We start from the raw sequence: 21,334 nt of genomic DNA, 5'->3' as shown, positions 1-21,334 counted from the left end.
GATACAAGAGAGGCATAAACACTCAGACACACTTGGAATAACATACACACACCTACACACACACAAAGCGAGTATGATCACATAAAGAGCTTAACAGACGCTCTCAGTGTGCAATACAAGGACATGAGCACAACAGACATGCTCTAAAGCAAAAGACTCATACGCTGAATGTACCCAGTGCACCTCCTGCACACACTCACAGAGCACAACAGGAGCATTAATTGTCTTCTTGTCAAGCTGCAGTTCACTGTCACATACAAAGACGCATATTGGTGCAGCTCATTCCTCCATACAGACACTCTTCAATCACCGTGACGGGAATGTTTAACTAAAGGTCTCTGTTGCCTTGGTAACGCTTGTCCCTTTTTTCCCCTCCCTTTCTTCGCTGGTCAGCAGTTGTGATCGTTGATCACTGTTGTTCAGCAGTCCCAGGTCAGTCAGGTCTTTCCTATTATAATAGGACTTAAAAAGGAATTGCACACCCGGAGGGCTGCTTAGTTCTGTCTTCAATCCTGCTGCAGTTTCTGCTTTCACAGGAAATTAAGCAATATTGAAACATTATCACCCCCGCAGGTGCCGCTTTGTATTAGTGGATGTTTAATTAGAATTCACCAAACCTGTCAAAATGTCTGCTAAACATTATATTAGATAATATAGGTAATAAGATAAGCATCTTCTTCTTAGCTGATGAGTATCTGCCAGGTATAATTGTATCAGCTGTACTTAATTAATATGAATTCACTTATGGGCGTCACTTGCCTGTCTGCATACTTTCAACATGGCAGCTTGACAGCAAAATAAGCTTGAAGTCGTGACAACACCGTTGCTATACAGCTGACTAAAAAATAGACTTCTCCTTGGTGTGTTGTCTAAAAGCGTGACTGATTTGTTGTTGGGTTATGTTGTTTGGGATTTTTTTCTGGCCTTCAGCGACAAGAAAGTGCGAGACAACAGCTGTGTTCACATAAAAACTCAGCTTACCTCAGAACTAGCAGAATGTGCACTTAAGAAGTTGTAAACACCATGTCAGCTTGTACAAAGCACCAGATTTGAGCAAAATCACAAAGCTTATAAACCTGTGGGAATCTGTAGGTAACACATGGTTTGGTTTCAGTTCAAGGTGCTATGATTCAGTGTAACATGCAGTGTTAACTAACATCATGCTAAACAGAGTTTCAGTGTTAAATGAGATCTTGACTGATTTTCAACTAGCTTTGTCTCACAATATTGTTGGGGGTACGTTTAACTGAGCTTTGGTAAACTTCTCTTCATGTCAGCACCCAGAACTTGTCGTCTTAACAGGCAAAAATTCCTCAAATTAAGCAAAACGTATCATTTGGCGGATTCTAGGGCTGTTGTATCAACTACAGATTGTCTATCCTCATTTTGTTAGTGTGCATCTACGGACAGTGTGGTCGGATCAAGATGGGATTGAATGAGGGGGCGTCTCACCAAACTCCAATCAAGCTGTCTAAACTAGGCACTGGTGATAAAACTATAAACAAAGATGTGTGCCGTTTAGCTACAATAGAGAAAGTTTGTGAACTGGAATTGGCCACTGTGTGGTTCCTGTATTGCATTTTGTTTGTTGCCAGACATCCGCCATACTGTTATGTGTTTCAAAACGGACAATGAACCCTTTGAGCAAATACCACTGGCCTTTTTTTCTCTGTTTTCACTGGTCATGTTCAAAAAATGCAATTCAAAAATATTAGTTTTTCTACTGCATAGTTAGCCCAGTTTTATACTTGGGCGAAATACTCCTGTAAAAGCTTATCAGGGCCTGAATAGCAGATGAAGGCTGAAGAACATTATGGATTTTGCTGCTCGATATGATTGTGTGACACGATACTACACACACACAGACAGTGCAGACAGTTCATACTGAGGGCGTGACTGCTCCCTCTGATGTAACCTCTCTTTAGGCCTGTTAGTTCTGTCATCTGGCACATATCAGGACACAGCATGTTTGCATTACACTGTTGTTGTGAAGTACTCATATAAATGGAGATTAGTAAGGAACACACCGTTTAAGAAGAGTATCAGCAAGCAATTGTAATCATTCAGATATATAGGAAAAGGAGATACAGCTTAGCTGGTTTTGCAGACCAGCTGGTCTCCAAATATAGTTGACCAGACTGCAGAACTGGCCATGGGACAGAAAAGACGGCACTGCAAACAATTCCCAGGGTGGCAAAATGCAGTCACCAGAGTTGCTGACACTTCAGATCTGCCACCTGCTTTGCTACCAGTGCATTTCAATACTTTGAAACTGGCTATGTTCTGTCATCGCCTTGGGATAGCCACACAGTGGACATCAGGCAGCCATCAACAGCCCTGCCCTGTGGTGGATTTTAGGGGAGTGCCTTTGTCTTTTTCAAATTATCTCTGAGTTGTCTGCGCTATGGTTTGAGTCGAGGCTGCCGCTTGTACATTAAAGGGTTATCTACTCAGCCTACTAGCTATAGCTTGTAGAAACCAAAAGAGCACAGTAAGTTATATGTGTCAGCATTTAAATAAGTAACTTGTCCCTGTTGGAACTTTTCTCACTGTCTCGCAATTATATTTATGGTTCCATAATGCATGACTCCAGGCATTCACCACAGCCCTTTTTTAAATGGTCCCTGCTGCTGGCAGACACAAGTCATCAAACGGTTGATTGTAGGGACCTAGACTTTGAAATCAGACAGAGAGAGATAAACAGAAAATGAGAGCTACCAAGTTGTGTCTATATTTATCTCACCGGGGGCTGCAGCAAGGAGATTTAGCATGGAAGAACTGTCAGTGTAATCTCACATTCTTCCTCTGTATATTCATTGTAGAAGTGCAGCTGTGTGTATGTTTGTTTGTGTGTATGTGTGTGTGGCAGGGCTGCACAATTCTTGATGAAATGAGAATCTGAATTTGTGTCACACTTTTCTTCAGGCACCCATTTGAAAAATACTGCCTCTGTAATCTTCCTGAGACTTGGTGAATTAGACAAGTATGATGGTACACTACATGTTGTATTTTGCGGTTACATATTTCATTGTTACCGCTGTGTTGTAACACAATTTGAACATACATCCAAGTACTTCTGAGTCCCACACAACAGCATATGACCCTTTTGCAGTACAAGCACAACAGAGCTGGTGTTAAATATAGATTTGTTTCTGTTTCTGCTTCCTCTACATTTGCACAGTTCAAGCGATGGGACACAGTCTTGTCATTTGTTGAGCAAGATGGGGAGAAATTAGAAGTGCTTTGATGCAGCTGAGATTCCCGATAATGCAAGCATGGCAGAGTCGTTAAAGGAAATTGCTTTTAAAGTACGAATTAAAATTGCAATTCTGCACCACACGCCACAAAAGTACCTGGTCCATCTGCATTGCTGATTCAAGGTCATTCCATAGTTGTTTTTGCATTTATATTTCCTTTACTTCCACAGAGATGTCAGTACAGAAAATAAATTGGTTATTTCCCATCAAGAACATCCAGTGCTGTAACTGATCAGAATGAGGAACCTGCAGTCAGTAAGATTGTACCTTAACTGTTTGGTTCTATTCAGAGAGAGCCAGATATCATTATGTGTTAAGCCGACACACCTCAGCGAGCAGCTACACTGCTGCCACTGCTGCACTGAAGCTGGGTGGAAATGCCTTTAACACACAGCCCCCCGGCACACTGGTTATCTAGAGTCTGCAGGTCCTCCAACGAAAGTCGAATGCATCTTTAAAAAGAGCATTTAGAGTCTTAGAAATCTTAAAAGTCTGCTGATGCCCCCACTGCGTTGTTTTTCAAGATTTCGGTCCAGCTCTACAGACCTTTGTTCTCTTCACTTTATTATTTATTCATCTTGAAAAAATTGCCTAAGCCCCACTAGAGCAGTTAGGGGATGTAATGTCTTGCACAAGGGAACCCAACTGTAGCTGTGGACACACATTTATTTACTTTAACTGCCAGTCTCAGCAATTGAACCAGAAAAAGCATTCAAAAGTGTAGTACTTTAGCCCTTCTTTAAATTGTTCATTTTTGTTATCTCTTGTCAAATTAGTTGGAATATTACACTCAGATTAAATATAAATAAACTCAGTTTATTCATCCTTGTTTTTCTGTCACAGTCTGTCTGGATGTTTTCCTGCCCGACTTGCTCTTCTAAATCTGCAGTAGTTTTTTTCAATGTAAATGTTGAACGGCTTTCAAGCGTGACGGTTTAAAAAGAAAAAGAAAAAAAATCAAGAAACCCCAACAGCCAAGTCACGATTTGTTCAGTTTTGTAGTACAACAGTTCAGAGGTGGCTTTAGACATTCAAAAACATGCTCTGTAATATATTTGTCTCCCACAATCTGCCAAGTTAGATTTTTCTGTTTTCATTAATTCCACAACAACTTGCCATTTTTAGCTTTTTGTCGTGGATGTGTTTTTGACATTAAGAAAGCTCTCGACATGAGCTCAGCTGATGCAAATGCCACCTAATTCACTTTTTTTTTTTTTGTCTTCCGCAAGGGTTTCAAACGTGTGCATGAAATCCACTTGACAGACAGCTAACTGGAAAACAACGTTAATACGACTTCCTGCCTGCCTTTGAACTAACTGTGCATGTTTCCTATCTGCCCTTTAGACTGCTCGTCTGTCTCTTCCAATATCTGTGAAGACCTTCTGTCTCCCTGCTTCTGAAATATGTCTCGTCTCTCCCCGCCTGCTGCCTTGCAGTATATTATCTCGTATTGTCTTTGATCACCGGTAGCCAAGCTATAGGTGACCTCATCAGTGCTGTGTTCCCACTGAGACTTTGATCAGTTGCTCTTTTTTTTTTTTTCACACGTCTGCCACTGGCTTTTGTCTCAGCCCTACCAACACAGACGCATCACTAATGAGGATAGACTAGCAAGACTCTCGCACTGCTCTATGCTCCATTTAAACGAAACATAAACAAATGGCACGTATAGAGAACCGCACTGGATGAGCAGAGGAGAATGGGAGTGGTTTTTGCCATATGGGTACTTACACAGCATTCAGATTAGCTGAGAGTGTATGTGTCTGAATGAGTGTGTGTGTATAGAGAGCAGAGCAGATTTTGCTATAGAAAGAGGACGAACCATGCAGTAATTGTGTGGCCGCAGTGCGCGTATTAATGGGTCAGCTTATCTAAATGTCTCTCACTTTGCGTCCCTCTCTTTCCTTCTGTCCCATCTGTCTCTCTGTTAAAACGGACAAACGACTGTAGAGCTGCAGCAGTATTTTAAGTAAAAATGCTAAATGTTTGCTTTAACAGCTTCTGAGCATTTTTCCCATTTTTTTTTTTTCATTTTAAAGACTAAACGCTGATGGGTTTAACGGTCGAAATTGACGATGACTTTGTCATCATGCAACACAAGGTTGCACTGTGACATTTCAGTTGTCATCCCCTACACTGCCACGCAGAAAACATTTACCTATGGAGACAAATGAATACATGATGATACATGATATATAGAGCCAATAATATGAAGTCAATATGCTCTAATTGACTTAACAGGCAAACCAGTAATCACAAAGAAGAAGACGAAGAGGAAATAAGAATCAGGTCTTATCAGAGCCATGGGATATTAAATCATCCATCTTTGTTCACTGTATCTTAGCCTTTCTTATCCTCCGGTGTGCGTAAACTACAGGTTGTGAACTTCTTTAAATACAGAAATGTGAAATTATTGGTTTATCGATGTTGGTTCAAAAACATCTCCACATTAGGCATCCCTATCCATAATTTAAATAATTGTTAGTTGCACCCCGACACTCCTGCATACAAAAAATGAGTTTAACAACATGTTTTTGTATTATAAGCTTCACAACCATTTTAACCAGGCACTGACATGTCCAACTTGTTCATTTGCCTCTCTGACAGGCCTTAGGTAATGATGAATCACACCAAAGTGTATGTCAGCGTGCACCGCGGTGTGTTTACTCTGAACACAGTGTTGGCTATCGAGGCCGACCACTCCACTCTTGTCCTGGAGGCCTTTTTCCATCCCACATGACTCTGTACTGATCCATTGGCCCGAGGACACGGAGACAGCTGAGAGGTGTGTGTGCGCGTATTAAAGGCCGGACCAGCCGATCTGTGGGCGGGGCTCCAGCTGCACTTGGTGACAGGCGGTCACAGGTCTAATAATATGACGCCCGAATCTAAATCCGACCTGTTACATAATTCACATCACACATTATCGGGGAGCTGGAGGAGAGGTCACACGCACATGGAAAAGAGAAAGATCAGTGTTCCATTGTGTGTTATGTGTTTGGGTTTGGGTCGGTAAAGTGCAGGACGTATCAGCAAAGCTTCTTATTTAAACAGTGGGCCTAAACCTGATTATGTTTTCCTAATTGAAATGTTTTTTTTCTGTTTGCATTTCTCAAGCACTGCTAGTAGTTGCTATGGTACTTTTCTAAGTGAAGGCAAGGGGCCAGCAGAGTTTATACGCAGATTTGGAAAGAAAAGAGACAAAATAACCTCATGTACACATGATTAAGACTGAGAAACCTCGCGAAAAAATGGCGAAAAGAACAGAAAGAAATTCAATATGTGCAAATATGAATTGATGGGAGACAGAGTTTACGTCTTCAGGAGATGGAGAGGCAGGAATGAATTGGTCACGGTCCAGTGGGAAGGAGAGGAGGAGGAGGAGGAGGAGGAGGGGAGCAAACGGCAGGATTGAACATGGAGCCCCGCTTGTAAGGTTTAATGATTGGTAAACAGCAAGCATTGTTACATAAATTCCCAAATGATATTAACCATTTGCACCAAAGACAGGATTAACAAAAACATCCACAGAGGGAGGGGACTTCAGCATCCTGCAGCAGGCTGAAACAACACCTCCTCTGTTTGTTTTTGTGGATATTATTATTTTTTTCTTTTTTCTTCTCAGTTCTATAAGGGTGCTTTTGTTGAACGCAGGCTTTTCTTTTCACGTCTGTTGCTTACGTTGTGTTGTCCTGCATCCTGATCACCTCTCGGCTTCTATTTAGGCTTTGTGTGTGTGTGTGTGTGTGTGTGTGTGTGTGTGTGTGTGTGTGTGTGTGTGTGTGTGTGTGTGTGTGTGTGTGTGTGTGTGTGTGTGTGAGTGTGTGTAGGCTTCATAGGAATGTTCTATTCAGGCACGACGCCCTAAAGAATGACAGCTCTCATCTATGTGTATGCAGGCTGGGCCCCTTAACCAAAGCCACCATCACTAGTCCTTTGTCCCGCACCGCACGTGTGTGCATGTGTTGCTGTGTGTGTGTATGTTTGAATGTTTTCACTGGGTTCATGTGTTTGGTGATGGTGTGTTTATGTGTCACGGTGTCTGTTGGTGTTCATGTGTGTTTTAGTTACATGTGCTTTAGGGGTGTGGGGACGTGTTCCTGGGTTTGCCTTTCCTAGAAAGCAGGCATCCGACACCCATTGTGCACACACGATTGGGGCTCTGTGTCTATACGTTTTTGTGCGTTTGATGGGGGGCTGTGTGAAGCTTTCCACTTCCCATAGGCTGTTTTCCGCTGCTTCCCTAATCACTCTTTCACCTCCCTCCCTTCATCCATCCATGCTTCCTTTCTCTCTTGCTCTTCGCCTCCCTTATGGAGCGTCACCTTTAGCCCAAATCCCCCAATAGCACCAGGAACTAGAACCTTCCTCAGTGTTAACTGGCCGTATACCTTAATCACAACCCACGACTGTATATCCAGGATGGTCAAGCCCACCATCGTAAAGGTGATGGACGCTGTGACCTTGAATCTTGACTTTCGTCATATATTTCTCCCTCTGGTCTGTCCCTTGCTCCCTTTGTTCAAGCCTTTCCGATTGCAGTCCATAAAGAAAAGGAGATTGTCCCTGAATATAGCCTCCCTCTCCATCTCTTTCACCCTGCGCTTATTCAGCCTACAGCTGGCTAACAGACCCCCTCCCTCCCCTCCCCTCACTCCCCTCCATCCCTCCCCCTCCCTCCTCATGTTTTGTGTTGGACTGCGCCTCTCTCCACGTGCAGCAGCAGCTTAAAGGCATGTAGGAGGAGTTCCCTGAGAGGAATGTGCGTGACTGGCTGGCTCACTGCAATACGTACTCAGACACACACACACACACATATACAGCAGCAGCTCGTAGCTCACACTTCTGCAGAGCCAGCTGAGAGGGACTCTGTTCTAGCCAGCCTGACTCCGGTGGGAGGAGGACAGGCGGTGTGTATGTGTATGTATATTTATATATCGAGCCTCACAAGGGTCTTGCCTCTTCAGAATGATTAAAGCCTACAAAATATCCACGTAAATATAACCTAATATTCGCTTGTGTTCTTTATAAATGCAGGCAGGAGGAGGGCAGGCAGGAGGAGGGCAGGCAGTTTCTTGCACGTCAGTGTTTTTTGCTTGTGTGCTGTAAAGAAAGGAAGAAAGCTGTGATTCTCAGAGCTGTTGTCTATCAGCTGACCTCCTGAGGGACTCTGGGAGTTTTCTCCAGAGGAAGGGGAGTGCAGGAGATAGAGCTAAGACAGGCTCTTCAACCTCCTGCTAAAAATAACCCGACTTTAGATCTAAGCTTCAGTTACAGCACAAACAGAACATGAGTTTGTTCATTTTTGTCGGCAGGACACAAACAGATGAGTCACAGCCACAGCCCCCATCGTGCCCCTTTTTAAGATCTGCCATAAATTTGGTGATTGTGAATAATGGCGCACACAGCAGAGTGGCTCAGCATGAGCTATGATTTGAATGCGTTCCTTGTCGGTAGTCTTTCTGCTAATGGTTAATTTGTTCAGTCACTTAGTTGAATCCGAGGGAAATGGCCTATTTCTGAATGGTGAAATGTTGATTCAGCAGTTTGTCCTGCCAGGTCCTGGTCACCCCACCAGCCCTGTCCAACCCCACCCTGCAACAATTGGTGGAGCACTGGGTTGTTCCGTACAACTATTACTTATGTTCCTTCATATTATTTGTTTGCAAATGCTTTGACAATAAGTACTACCTGTACTTGTGTCTGCGTGTGTGTGTTTGCTTGTGTGCATGGGTGTGTGTGTGTTTAAAGAGAGAGCGGACTGTGTGGCTTCACCCCGCAGCTCAGCTGACATGGAAGCTCTAAATATATTCCTTTGAAGCGGCCAAACTGGAAAAGTTGTGTCATCCGCCGCCTTCCCCCCACACCCCTTCTCTAAACAAGTCCTTCCAGCCAAATTTAAATTACCACTTAAGTAAAAACCTAAACAAAGACTGTATGCTTATCACGTCAATACAGGTGGCTTTCTGATTGTTTTCATTGCCCCCAGCGTTTGTCACAGGATAAGCAAATTGGTGGTTTGCCGGCTGCTTTCCTCCCGTTTGTTCCTTTTTTTTCTGCTCAGCTGTGAGGCGACTTCAAAATAAATGCTGACCCCCTGTTCCTCTGCCTTGTCTAGATGCAACGGAGGAGTTTTTCGAGTATGACGCAGAGGAGTTCCTGGTGTTCCTGACCTTGCTCATCACAGAGGGAAGGACACCGGAATATTCTGTGAAAGGCAGAACCGAGGGGCTGCACTGTCCGCCCGCCCAGTCGGCCATGCCGCCACTTCACAAGCATGAATGCAGCGACAAACTGCCCCAGGTAGCACACGTGCACACACACACATCTCCGTACACAGCCTGTCGTGTGTTTTCGTGAAGTGTAGGCATAAGGCAGTTTAATCTTATTTATAAGAGGTTGTTCAATCAAGTCATGAGCTACTTACAAAATGTAGTGCACGTTTTGTTTTCTGATAATATTCTAATAATTATTGTATATTTTTGAAGTTTTACCAGCACACTTGGAAATCAACACCCTCTATACTCAGTGTAACCACTGAACAAAATAGCAGTGATACAGTAAACTCTGATGGCAAAAGACTTTTTGATGTTGTAAACCTGTGATGTGACCCAAATAAAATCACTGAGAAATTCAGCCCTGACTGAGGCTCTTTCAGAGTCCCATCTGCTTTGCCCCTACGCTTCGAGGTCCCGCTGTTGACATTCACTAATGAGCACTAACCCTCCACCTTTGTCTGCGGCGTGTGTGTGTCCAGTGTCGGCAGGCGAGGCGAACCCGTTCTGAGGTGATCCTGCTTTGGAGGAACAGCATCCCCATCATGATTGAGGTCATGCTACTGCCAGACTGTTGCTATGGCGATGAGTGTCCCCCTAGTGACCCCATCAGCGACCCGGTCATCAAACAAGATGCTTTACTGCTGGAGAGATGGACCCTGCAGCCAGTTCCAAGACAGTAAGGCACACATAAGCACACACACATTATCTTACTCTTTAAACATGATCGATGCTTAAAGAGTGTATGCATTTTAAGTTTACATATGAGATGTTGTACTGCTATATTCACACAAAGGAGATGAAGTCCTCAGTTTACAAGAGAAATGCACTATGTTGTATTTCCAGGGGTGCTACCTATTCCCATCCTCCATTGCTGTCCACAGTTATCCACAATTAATCCTTTAACGTATAGGTTTTGACATTTGAACCTGTATGGAACTCGTACCGGCACCCAATAGTTTTTTTTTCTCTCTCTCTAATCATAGAAAATATTAAAAGTAGTTGTAAAATATTAGATGCCAAATCTCTTACTGTTTTAGCGTAAACAGCAAGTTTGTAAGAAATTTTGGATGCAGCAATTCACTTTTTGGCTATCTTTAGTGAAATACTGAGAGAACTTCTATCATGACAGTGGAAAAAGTCTGGTGTTGCCTTGGTCACATGTTTTTATTTCATTACAAATACTGCAGTGAGTGTTGCCCATTGTTACTGTGAGCTGTAGTTGTGACGTCTCACTCTTTGTTTTTCTTTCTATGCTCTAAAGATGTGCTATGAGGAACCAATTGATTTATTGTGAATTGATACTCTGTAGTAATAACACCCTTAGAAGTAGTACAGTTCAGTTCCCAACCATATTAATATATGCTGCTTTGTTTTACAGGAGTTAAAAGTAAATTAGATTTTAAAAAGTAATAAAAATGGAGGAAACAAATACAATATACTTGTACTAGTTTATGCAGGTGTCACCCATCGACCTGTTGCACATTGACCAAAGTAGTTATGGTGGAATGACTGATAGTTTTATGTTCACAAATGTGCCAAAATATAACTATAATATAATTATAATACTATAAACAATAATTTTTAATTAAATTAAATTTAACTGTGAAATAAACTGAATTTAAGTTCAGACACTGAGAGGCATGATGTTGCTTCCTGATGAGGATGATTTTAATGGTTAATTGGCTATATCTATTGAACATAAACTTAGCTCCCAAAAAGTGTGGAAACCTTTGCAAGGGTTGTTAAACACCAGCTTTTTGTGTTTAATAGATTCCAAGAAAGAATTCTGTGAAACCTTTGGTGTTTTTATAATGAATGGCTTTGAAAATGTGTCAAATTACATAATAGACATGCACGAATTCCATCTCCCACTAGATCCAGAGACATGCACCAGTGAAGGCTAAAAAAAATTCTAAATATAAGAATATATTATGGAATAAAATAATAATAATAAAACCCAGATAATTGGCTTGGCACTCAGAGGGTTAAATGGCCTGATAAATTGTCCTACTTTCCTGCCCGCATGTGCAAGAACAGGCAACACTGTTTGAAAAACACGCACACACACACATCCTTGAACTGTTTTCTCATTAACCTGACACACTGGCACATTTCCACCTCTTTGTGACTGTGTTTTTAATAGAAGCGGCGATCGCTTCATTGAGGAGAAGACCCTGCTCTTGGCTGTTCGCTCCTACGTCTTCTTCTCCCAGCTCAGCGCCTGGCTCAGCGCCTCACATGGCATCGTCCCCAGAAACATCCTGTACAGGTTAGACATAACACTCACTGAAGACTTTGACACTGGTGGGCTGAAGGCTTTTTACTAAGGCTGTTGGACCAGATTAATAAAGCTACAGGCAACTTGATCTTAAGCTATTTGTTTTCAAGCTTCTGTGTAGGTGTAAATCTCATGTACTGTGCTGTTTTTGAGAGTTGAATAAGAGGAAGCAAAAACTCGGTCTCAGACAATTCATGGATATTTTAAGGTGGAAGAGTTAAAAATGGCCTGTTCATTGAATCTCTCCCTGTCAAACAGGATCAGTGCTGCTGATGAGGAGTTGGTGTGGCAGTTCTCCCAGCCACCTTCGGAGCATATTTTCCCCGTCCCCAATGTGTCCCAGAGTGTTGCACTGCAGGTTCGTGTCCAGTCACTCCCCCGCCAACCTACCTACCCCACCCTGGCCTGCAGCATCCACACCGGCCTGCCTCCACTTTACAGCAAGACCCCGAGCCTCAACCCAAACCTGAACAGCCATGGTGGCCTGCCCACCCTCAAAAAGAGCCAAGACCCCAGCAAAGACAACCTCGTTCAAAACTCTAACATGTACAGCAAGAGCTCTAACTCCATGTCTGGCCTTCTCCTGAATGGATTACCTATTCCTAACCTACCCATCAACAACATCCCCATTAATAGCCTTCCTCATACTGCGGTGCCACCTCCCTTCAGCAAGAAGAGCCAGGAGCCAGGGGAGGACCACACGTATCAAAATGGAGAGCCTCCGCAGGTCAGCATCCCCCAACGTCAGGGCTCCCCACTGTTCCACAGGTCCTCTCACTCCCATACACCGCCCCGCTCCCACTCCCCCTCTCCGCTTCCCACTAGCAAAGCAGGGAAGTGGCTGTACTCTGCTCTCAATGGTTCATCTGAACCCACACAAGTAGAGGACTTTTGTTCTGGCAACAGCAGTGACAGGTCAAAGGGGCCCATCCCTGAGCCACTGAGAGCATTTAAGAATTTCTCCCTGGCAGAGCCACCCCGTTGCCCCTCCCCAAGGCCTGCTGCCTCCGAGACAAACCCCCTGATTGGCTCGCTGCTGCAGGAGAGACAGGAAGTTATTGCCCGCATCGCACAGAGGCTGAACTTCTGCGACCCCACAGCACCGCCACTCCCTCCCGGCCTTTTTGCTTCTGACAACCCTCCCAAAGCCATGTGGGGCAGTAACCATGAAGACATAACTGCCAGTAAGACCAAAGAGCCTGAGGTACCGCCCTACGAGTCTGTAGGACGTGTGTGGCCCAGCCCCTTCAACACGCCCGTGACTGACACCTCTTTCAGCAAACGGGAAAGCTCCTCCCCTAAACCTGCAGCCTGCAGGAAGCTGAAAATGACTGAGACCAGAGACAGAGAGGAGGAGAGGAACGGAGAGAGGCAGAGAGAGAAGGAGAAGGAAAAAGAGAAGGACAAGGGGAGAGACAGCTCCCTGATTGCCCAGGCAGTACAAGACATTACTAGACTGATCCAAGAGAGACTGTCTGTCCCCTCGCTGTCGCCAAGGCACAGCAGGAGCGGCAGCCCCCTGCACCACACACATACGACAACAGTCACACACACGGTCCGCACATACTTACACACCGCACACGTCCCGCAGGCCTCCTCACACACTGCCACCAACGGTTACGCCAATGGCCACATACCCAACCACGAACCTCACAGAGGCAACACGCACATCTCCGCGCCCATTTGCACAGACAAGCCCCGTGTCGATACAGGGACCGAACGCCATTCTCCCCTGGCCCAAAATGGTGCTCACTTTACACTTGAAGAACCCTCATTCAGAGGCCAGTCCTACACCCAGACTGGTCAATGTTTACGAACTCCCCCACAGGAAAAGCTCAGAGTCAGGACACCCAGCAGCCATGAAACCCCCTCTGCCTCCCATGTCCTTGAGAACAGCCCAAGGAATGCCCAGATCTTTAGTTGGACTTGCAGTGATGCCAGCCCAGCCATGAACTGTAACATAAGCCACAACCACAGCAAGCCTCAGCCTCAGTACCAGTCCCAGATGCAGGTTTGTGCGACAGCCCAGGCCACGTTCCCACAGGATGAGAACCAGGCGCCCTCGGAGTCTGGATCCTCCTGTAGTCCAGACATGACTCCCCCTACCACTGTCCTGGTAAGGGACTCCTCATTTTGTCAATATACTTTTGTTTACACTTAATCATTTGCAATGAATCAAGTCTTGTCATATCTATGCTTAAAGCAGCCTTGGTTTAACTGTGTCAGTAAAGGCAATTGTTAACCATTTTTGGAAATGAGCTTATTTGCTTTTTTGATTAGAGTTGAATGAGAAACACAGTACAACTTTCATGTCTGTATGGTAGATATCAAACTACAGCCAGCAGCCCGTTTTAGCTGAGCACAAAGCTAAACTGTCTCTATTGAAAAGGAACAAAATCCTCCGACCCCTCATTAACATGTAATCTTTTCTTTGTTTATTCTCTACAAACACTCTGTGTTGAAATGAGTTGTGATTTTCTAGATGTGTTATGTGCAGGCTGACTTCTATTAATTTTGGGGTCAATGCCAATACTGATATTGGAGTGAAGAAAAATGCAGTATCAATAATTCAGCCAATATACACAAATTATTTTCCAATGATCCCTTTGAATTTGAGTTAACCAATATGTCAGTCCGGCTCTAAATCTCAGCAACTGGCTGCTGCTGAATAGTCTGATTATTATAATATATACAATGGGAGTGTTATCAATCGTCTAATTCTTGACAAGAAAGTCATTAACTATTCTTTTAAATTATATTCTAAAAACTGCAATATACATATATCTAGTATTTCAATAAATATGACTAAAAGCATTATTAATTCCACAAAAATAATGTGAAGAAACTTAAATTACCTGATAACCTTTCTGCCACTCAACTCCAGGAATTAGTCAAATAAATGGGATATTTACCCATAGCTACCGGGGGAACACAATCTGCCTGGTGTGGTTGAGGAATGGCAGACCACTTCTTTTGTGCCATAAATCAAGCTTTCATTTTTCCTGCATAAATCCTACCTAGTGGCAGAGAAAATACCATGGTAAAACTGATTGTCGAGAACCAATCAAAATGTGGATGGTGTCGTTTTCTTATAGCCATTATAGTGCACAGTTATCATTACTTCATGATTATAAGTTTAGGAAAAAAGTTCTGTTTCCACTTTAACATCTCAAATTGGAAGGAACCTCCTCATTTATCATATCTCAGTGTTTTGTTTGGTGGCAGGTGGGATTTAAGTGGTAACGAAGATATCGTATGGATTTTAAGAACAAGAATGTAATAAATACAAATTATTTCAGATAACTTTTTTTTCAAAAATTATTTTCTTATTTTTTAACGCCTTGAAACCGAGCACCCCTCAAATATATTAGGCCTTACTATCACATGTTATCATCTAATGATCTCCACCATTAATAAATCTGAGGAAACTACGGCATGTTTCAATGCATTTTGACATAGAATCTTTCAGTTTATCTGGCATTAACTCGTACGAGGTTGGAACTGTCATGAAGTTTACAGATTACCTTCAAGCTTCCCTAATCTCTTTCCATCTCCGTGCTCTAGCGAGCTCACAGCCCCTCCCCTCTACGTCCCTGCAACACCTGGAAGAAACAGAATCGCCACTCATTAGACGCCACAGCGACCAAGGCCTTCCATCCCCGCACTGGCCTGCCTCTGCTCTCCAGCCCTGTAAGAAAAACAAACTCATCAACGCAGTGAAATTCACACTCATCGTCCAATTCTACTTTTTGCATTGGTTAACACTTTCACATACAGGCGGCTCACAGTCACGCTCGAACACTACTGACTCAGTCATTGTTGGTGTCAATGCAGTTGCGTTCATCACCAACACACTCATTACCCTTTATTCCAAGCCATCTGAAGCGTTACTCACACAGCACTTTCAGCAGCCTGTGAATGTTTGTCATAAAGAGACTTTGAAATATTTGGCAGGTTTTTGGTTTTTTTTATTGCTGCCGGGCTACTGAGTTTGTTAGCTGGGGTTAAGAACACACAAATACACATAACAGACACACAGGCAGGAAAGGCACGTGACTCATGTGTGCCTCATGTGTGCCTCATCAGCCACAGTAAGTTGTTTCACAGTGTTTGCCAGATTACCTCACCGTCACGGTTTCCTGTCTTCTGAGCAGTCTCACTCACACATAAAAACTCTCAAGTGTACACAGACACAAACTATAGTCATACATTAAAATCCTGACTTTCATGCTCATGAGTCTTTTACAATAGATGGAATCCATTGTACTATAAAGATATATAGTTTTAATGGAGGATTTAAAAAGGATGTTTTTTCTCCTGTTATTGAAGAATCAGATATCAGGATCTAAATGTCTCTCCTGTCATCTCTCCTACATATATCTTGTCCTCTGAGCTCTTACCCATGACAGTCTCACTTTGTTAATCATGTCCTTTGTCTGCGGCAGGTTCCACAGAGGAAAAATCAAACAGGCTACTTTGACCTGGACACCTCTCTGGTTGGCTGTAAGGGTTTGCCTTGGGCCTCTGGGAAAAGGTACACATTTTCTCACCTGGGATCTTTGTAACTGTAGATACCAGACTCTGACTCAGTTTGCCCACAAAAATAAGGTGGTCAGGATACTTCTACAGATCTACTGCCGTCTTAATAACAGTAAAAAGAACAAGCAATTTTTTTGTTTTACAGTTGCCTCCCACATCATCTGTTTATTATAGTACCATCTGGATCAAGTTACTCATACTTTGTATTATCAAACTTAGTTGTTTTCTCACTTTGCAACATTTCAGCTGTTACTATGTGTGAGTGCCAGCAAGACAAAGTCTGGTTTTGATATTTTTTTATTGTGTTTTAAACTTTTTAACACCAGTATTAATCGAGCTTTTCAAAGACAAAGGACTTGTGTAGGGGAATCTATATAGGCGACTTGCTACAGCTGCCATATTTAAACCCAAACACGCTGACATAGCCTCAGATCAGCAATAGGTTTTAGAAGTATTGTCCGTGTGTTGTGAGATGAGACAATAAGAGCGTTGTTCTCAGTGGTAAGGTTAGGTCAGCCCTGTTCTGCTGACTGTTCCTCTCACGCTGCCACCTGCTGAAGCTCTGCTGTACTGTGACTGCATCTAGAATCACACACATTCTGCTCAAAATGGCAGACAGAACTGAATGCACACAGAGCTTCGTGCCACTGCCCACACACAGCAGATGTGGGTGGAAGCTGCTTTTGATAAAGCAGATGTTTCAAGAGTTTGACCTTCAGGGTGGAAAGTTCAGTTCAGCCAGCGGATGAGTTCTGGCCAGTTTGGCTGCGGCTGGTAAAAGCCACTGTCATGCTTCAATGTAGGATTTTCTCTTCCTTATGCTAAATGATTTGCCTGATTAAAATAATGTACGTGACTGATTTACTTTATATGTGTGACACGTGGACAAAAATTCGTTTTTTTTCTGCTCCGTCTCTGGCTGATACCTTTTTGTTTACACACAATAAGTTTCAGTCTTTTATCTCACCCTAACAGGTCTATTCAGACATACCAGGAATGCTTGTCATGTCAAATTCTTACGATGCTCTTTCACACCCATCTTTGTGTGCGTGTGTCTTTAACCCTTTAGGGTGTGTCCGAAGAGAGAGGGGTACACGGATGAGTCACAGCAGCTGTTCAGTGCCAGCGCTCCACCTGCCAGTCTCAGTCTGCTGGGAAACTTTGAGGTATAAGACACACACACACAAACACACACACCCACACTCACTCAGAATCATCTCTTTTTCATCCAGCACTTTTTGAGAAGAGTGTACTTTCACTCATGCCAGTTTTCATCCCTAAATAATTCAAATGAAACAGAATGCTCACAAAGGGAATTGATTCAGCTGCCAGACTTCTTTAAAGTGAAAATCTGGGCTAACCATTATCTAGCAGCCTGTACTGTTTGATGGCTAACTTCGTGTTTTCCTTTTTCAAAGGATTCCCTAATAAGTTTCTCAGTGGTTAAGAACATTGAGTTTCTGTCCTGGATGAAAAAAATCGAACCTGAACTCAACAGTGTCTTATGTGTGAGAAAAGTAATGGAAGTACTCTTTTTTTTTCAGGAGTGTGTGCTGAACTACCGCCTGGAGCCTTTAGGGTTAGTGGACGGTTTCACAGCAGAGGTTGGAGCCAGTGGGTCATTCTGCCCCAGTCACCTGACCCTACCTGTGGAGGTGTCATTCTACAGTGTCTCCGATGACAACGCTCCTTCACCATATATGGTGAGATTTACACCCCCACCCCCCCAGTCAGTCAATCAATAATTCAGTTATGTGTTTCCAGGCTGAATGACTGAGCCTTAAATGAAAACTGACCTCAAATGTGTGTGCGAGCTAGGGCGCCTCAGTTGGTAGAGCAGGCGTCCCATTTACAGGGGCTTTGTCCTCAGTGGACCAGGGTTCAGGTCTGACCTGTGGCTCTTCCCTCTAATCCCATGAGTACATTAACTCAAGTGCTGTACTTGGGTACAGTTTGGATGCAATGTACTTTACATGAGTATTTCCATGTTAAGCTGCTTTTACTAGACTGTAGTTTGGAGGCAAAAATGGCACTTTACTTGCGCCTTATTATGAAATATATTGTTATAGACTAATTAATGTTGATATATTATTTTGATTAAGCTTCCCAGCAATATATAAAGTAGTTCAAATGAGCCCCATCAGCTGAATCATCAAAGTGATGTACACATTAGTGAATCATTAATAAGAATCAAATAATATAAAATCCTGAACATGATTCTGAAATGCCATTCTGCATAATTAGTACTTTAGGTAATTTAAGTATATTTTGATGCCATTACTTTTACTCAAGTAGGATTTTGAATGCAAGACTTTTACTTGTAAAAAAGTATTTTGAAACTGTAGCGCTGCTACTTTTACTTAAGTAAAATAATGTGAATATTTCTCCTCAGGGTGTGATAAACCTGGAGTCCCTGGGGAAAAGGGGCTACCGTGTACCTCCATCAGGAACCATTCAAGTGGTGAGGACAAATATAGAAAATATGTATTTCTGTGAGAAATCTGCATCATGGTGCACACATGGCTGAGAACAAAGGGCAAATTACACCAAGTAACAAAAGGGAAAGGGAGACACCTAGTGGCCTTTCATTGTGTAACATACAGATTAAAGGGCATGTTTTTATTTATTTATGATGCTTATACTTCTGAATTAATTAGGCTGTTTACACTGTAATTACATATTTACGATGATATATAATGTGTGATGTTTATTTATGTATCTTTCACTGCATGTAATGTTCTGTTATGTCTGTGCAGATCAATGAGTTCAGTTAAAAATAAGTTAAAGACCTAAATCCTCACATGCTGTCATGGTTTTCCCGCTCAGACCTTATTCAACCCCAACAAGACGGTGGTGAAGATGTTTGTTGTGATGTACGACCTACGAGCCATGCCAGCTGGACACCAGACCTTCCTTCGCCAGAGGACCTTCTCTGTTCCCGTCCGCCGTGACACAAACAATCAGACCAGCAGAAAGGCCCTCGGCCATGGACGCACCTTGCGCTACCTCGTTCATCTGAGGTTGGCTGTTGGCTAAAACTGTAATATTTACAGTAGCGGTGATGTTTGCCCCGCCCCTACTAAGTCTCGCTTTCCTTTCTTTTCTCCCAATCCCAACCAGGTTCCAGAGTTCTAAGTCTGGGAAGATCTACCTCCATAGGGACATCCGTCTGCTGTTTTCCAGGAAGTCCATGGAGGTGGACAGCGGTGCTGCCTACGAGCTCCAGTCCTTCACAGAGTCCCCCATTGACCCACCATTCTCTCCCCGCTGCTGAGGCCCGACTCCCTCCGGCCTCCACTACCGAAACTTCAGTCACACCTCGATGCCAGCGATAGACTCTTACTCAGCCCACGGCGAGTTGAGAAGCAATTTGAGGACGGCAGTGAACAAGACTCACCTGGCCTGTGCCCAAAATCTTCAGTTTCATCCCCTCTGTCACCCAGAACTGACAAGGGCGGGGGGCTAAGAGGCTGGGAGACTCGTCAGAAATGAAACCTTGTTCTCTGTTAAGTGCACGACCTTGGATCAGAGAGTCTGGGTCAAAGGTTACAGTTATTGAGCATGTTTCAGATCCTGTTCTCCTGGTTAAGAAGGCCTTACCAGATATGAGAAGTATTTGTTTTTCCTGCTGTTGTGTGTATCCCCTCCAGCGTCTGGCAGGAGAGTAGAGACCAGTGATTGTCTACAGAAGCAGTTAGACACTTGAATAATTTCAGCAGAGTTTAGTCTACTTTACTCTGATTACTCAGATCAAAATGTTAATTGGAACCTCTACTTGACATAATGGATAAGTGTTCAATCTCAATTAGTTTAATTATAAATGCAATAAAAGGCCCTTTTTTAATGGTTAAATAAAAAATGTTTTAAATCCCCGAAGATTAGATTGATTGAACTGAAAGTGAACTCAGCTTTTTGACCCTGTGATTCCTGAGCTCGGAGCAGAGGGAGTGCGTATGAGACTGCGGTGAAACACCATCCCCCCCTCGTCCAAAAGAAAACGAAGAAAGAAACCTTCATACCACGGACCACTAAAGAAGTCGAACAAGCAATCAAGCTCGATTCAACTCAAAGCATCACAGCAGAACATCAGAAGTGCACTGTGGATTATTTTTTCTCATTCTAACTGGAAATGAAACAGAAAATAGTAATATTCTAATACTTTTGTACTGTTACAGAACCACTTTATTGGAAGTGTTGCAATAGGAAGAGTAACCTTAGTTTAGTGTTTACACATTCACTTTCAGTTTACTTAACCATCAGTTTATTTAATATTTAAATTAATTTTTCAGTTACTACTTGTGACGTCTGTCATGCTAAGATGATGTAGTGCAAACTGTATATCATAGTATGTATTTTTGACATTAATATTCAAATCTGAAAAAAAAATATATCTATATATCTTCTAAAGCAATCTTGAAAGCTGCTTCTGTCTCCTCGTGTTATTATTTGTCCCGACATGTTTCCTGTTCTCGCACTACATCTGCACACAGTCGCACACTGGGGAGGAAATGAAAGGAGCCAAACACAAATGATTTGTGCTGCTATTCAGAGAGGAAGTTCCCGAAATGTCACACCTTTTCTCTGCATAATAAATCTCTATTGATTCGAAAACTAGAAAAGAAGAAGAAGAAAATGTTTATGAAGTTTCCATCCGCTTCACGTGTGGCAGGATAGATAACAGCAGATTTCCTTTTCATGTGTTCTGTTCAAACATTGGAACAATACTATGTGACTAATTCTAAATATAGAGAAACTGCACTATAAACACGCCCACTGAGAACCACATTCAGTACTCTTCTTAATACATTGTTTTATTAGATGTAGCAGTGTGGACACCTCAGAATACACAAGCATCACATGTGCATTATGTTAGGATTGAATCATTTCAATAAAACAAATGTACAGAACAAGTCTTTCAATTACAAAAGGAAATTGGTTGTGCAATTGTATTAAAAAAAACAATATCGTTGAAAGAAATTAGA

At 42.8% G+C, this 21,334-nt stretch overlaps 1 protein-coding gene across 1 annotated transcript in view; it reads left to right on the top strand.

The window, feature by feature from the left end:
* The window catches only part of atosa (atos homolog A), a 33,045-nt gene extending 12,270 nt beyond the window's left edge, over positions 1 to 20,775 (top strand). The window contains exons 2-12 of the mRNA XM_030414070.1: positions 9,376 to 9,560; positions 10,015 to 10,211; positions 11,679 to 11,804; positions 12,072 to 13,929; positions 15,378 to 15,503; positions 16,259 to 16,347; positions 17,422 to 17,518; positions 17,897 to 18,055; positions 18,745 to 18,813; positions 19,179 to 19,372; positions 19,473 to 20,775. Of these exons, the coding sequence (XP_030269930.1) occupies positions 9,376 to 9,560; positions 10,015 to 10,211; positions 11,679 to 11,804; positions 12,072 to 13,929; positions 15,378 to 15,503; positions 16,259 to 16,347; positions 17,422 to 17,518; positions 17,897 to 18,055; positions 18,745 to 18,813; positions 19,179 to 19,372; positions 19,473 to 19,626 (3,254 nt within the window). The 3' untranslated portion in view covers positions 19,627 to 20,775. The remainder of the gene's footprint in view (positions 1 to 9,375; positions 9,561 to 10,014; positions 10,212 to 11,678; positions 11,805 to 12,071; positions 13,930 to 15,377; positions 15,504 to 16,258; positions 16,348 to 17,421; positions 17,519 to 17,896; positions 18,056 to 18,744; positions 18,814 to 19,178; positions 19,373 to 19,472) is intronic.
* The last annotated feature ends 559 nt before the right edge of the window (positions 20,776 to 21,334 follow it).

The sequence above is a fragment of the Sparus aurata genome, chromosome 4, assembly GCF_900880675.1.
Source record: "Sparus aurata chromosome 4, fSpaAur1.1, whole genome shotgun sequence".
Classification (NCBI taxonomy): Eukaryota; Metazoa; Chordata; class Actinopteri; order Spariformes; family Sparidae; genus Sparus; species Sparus aurata.
Note: the sequence above shows the minus strand (reverse complement) of the source record. Positions and strands in the feature narration are given on the sequence as shown.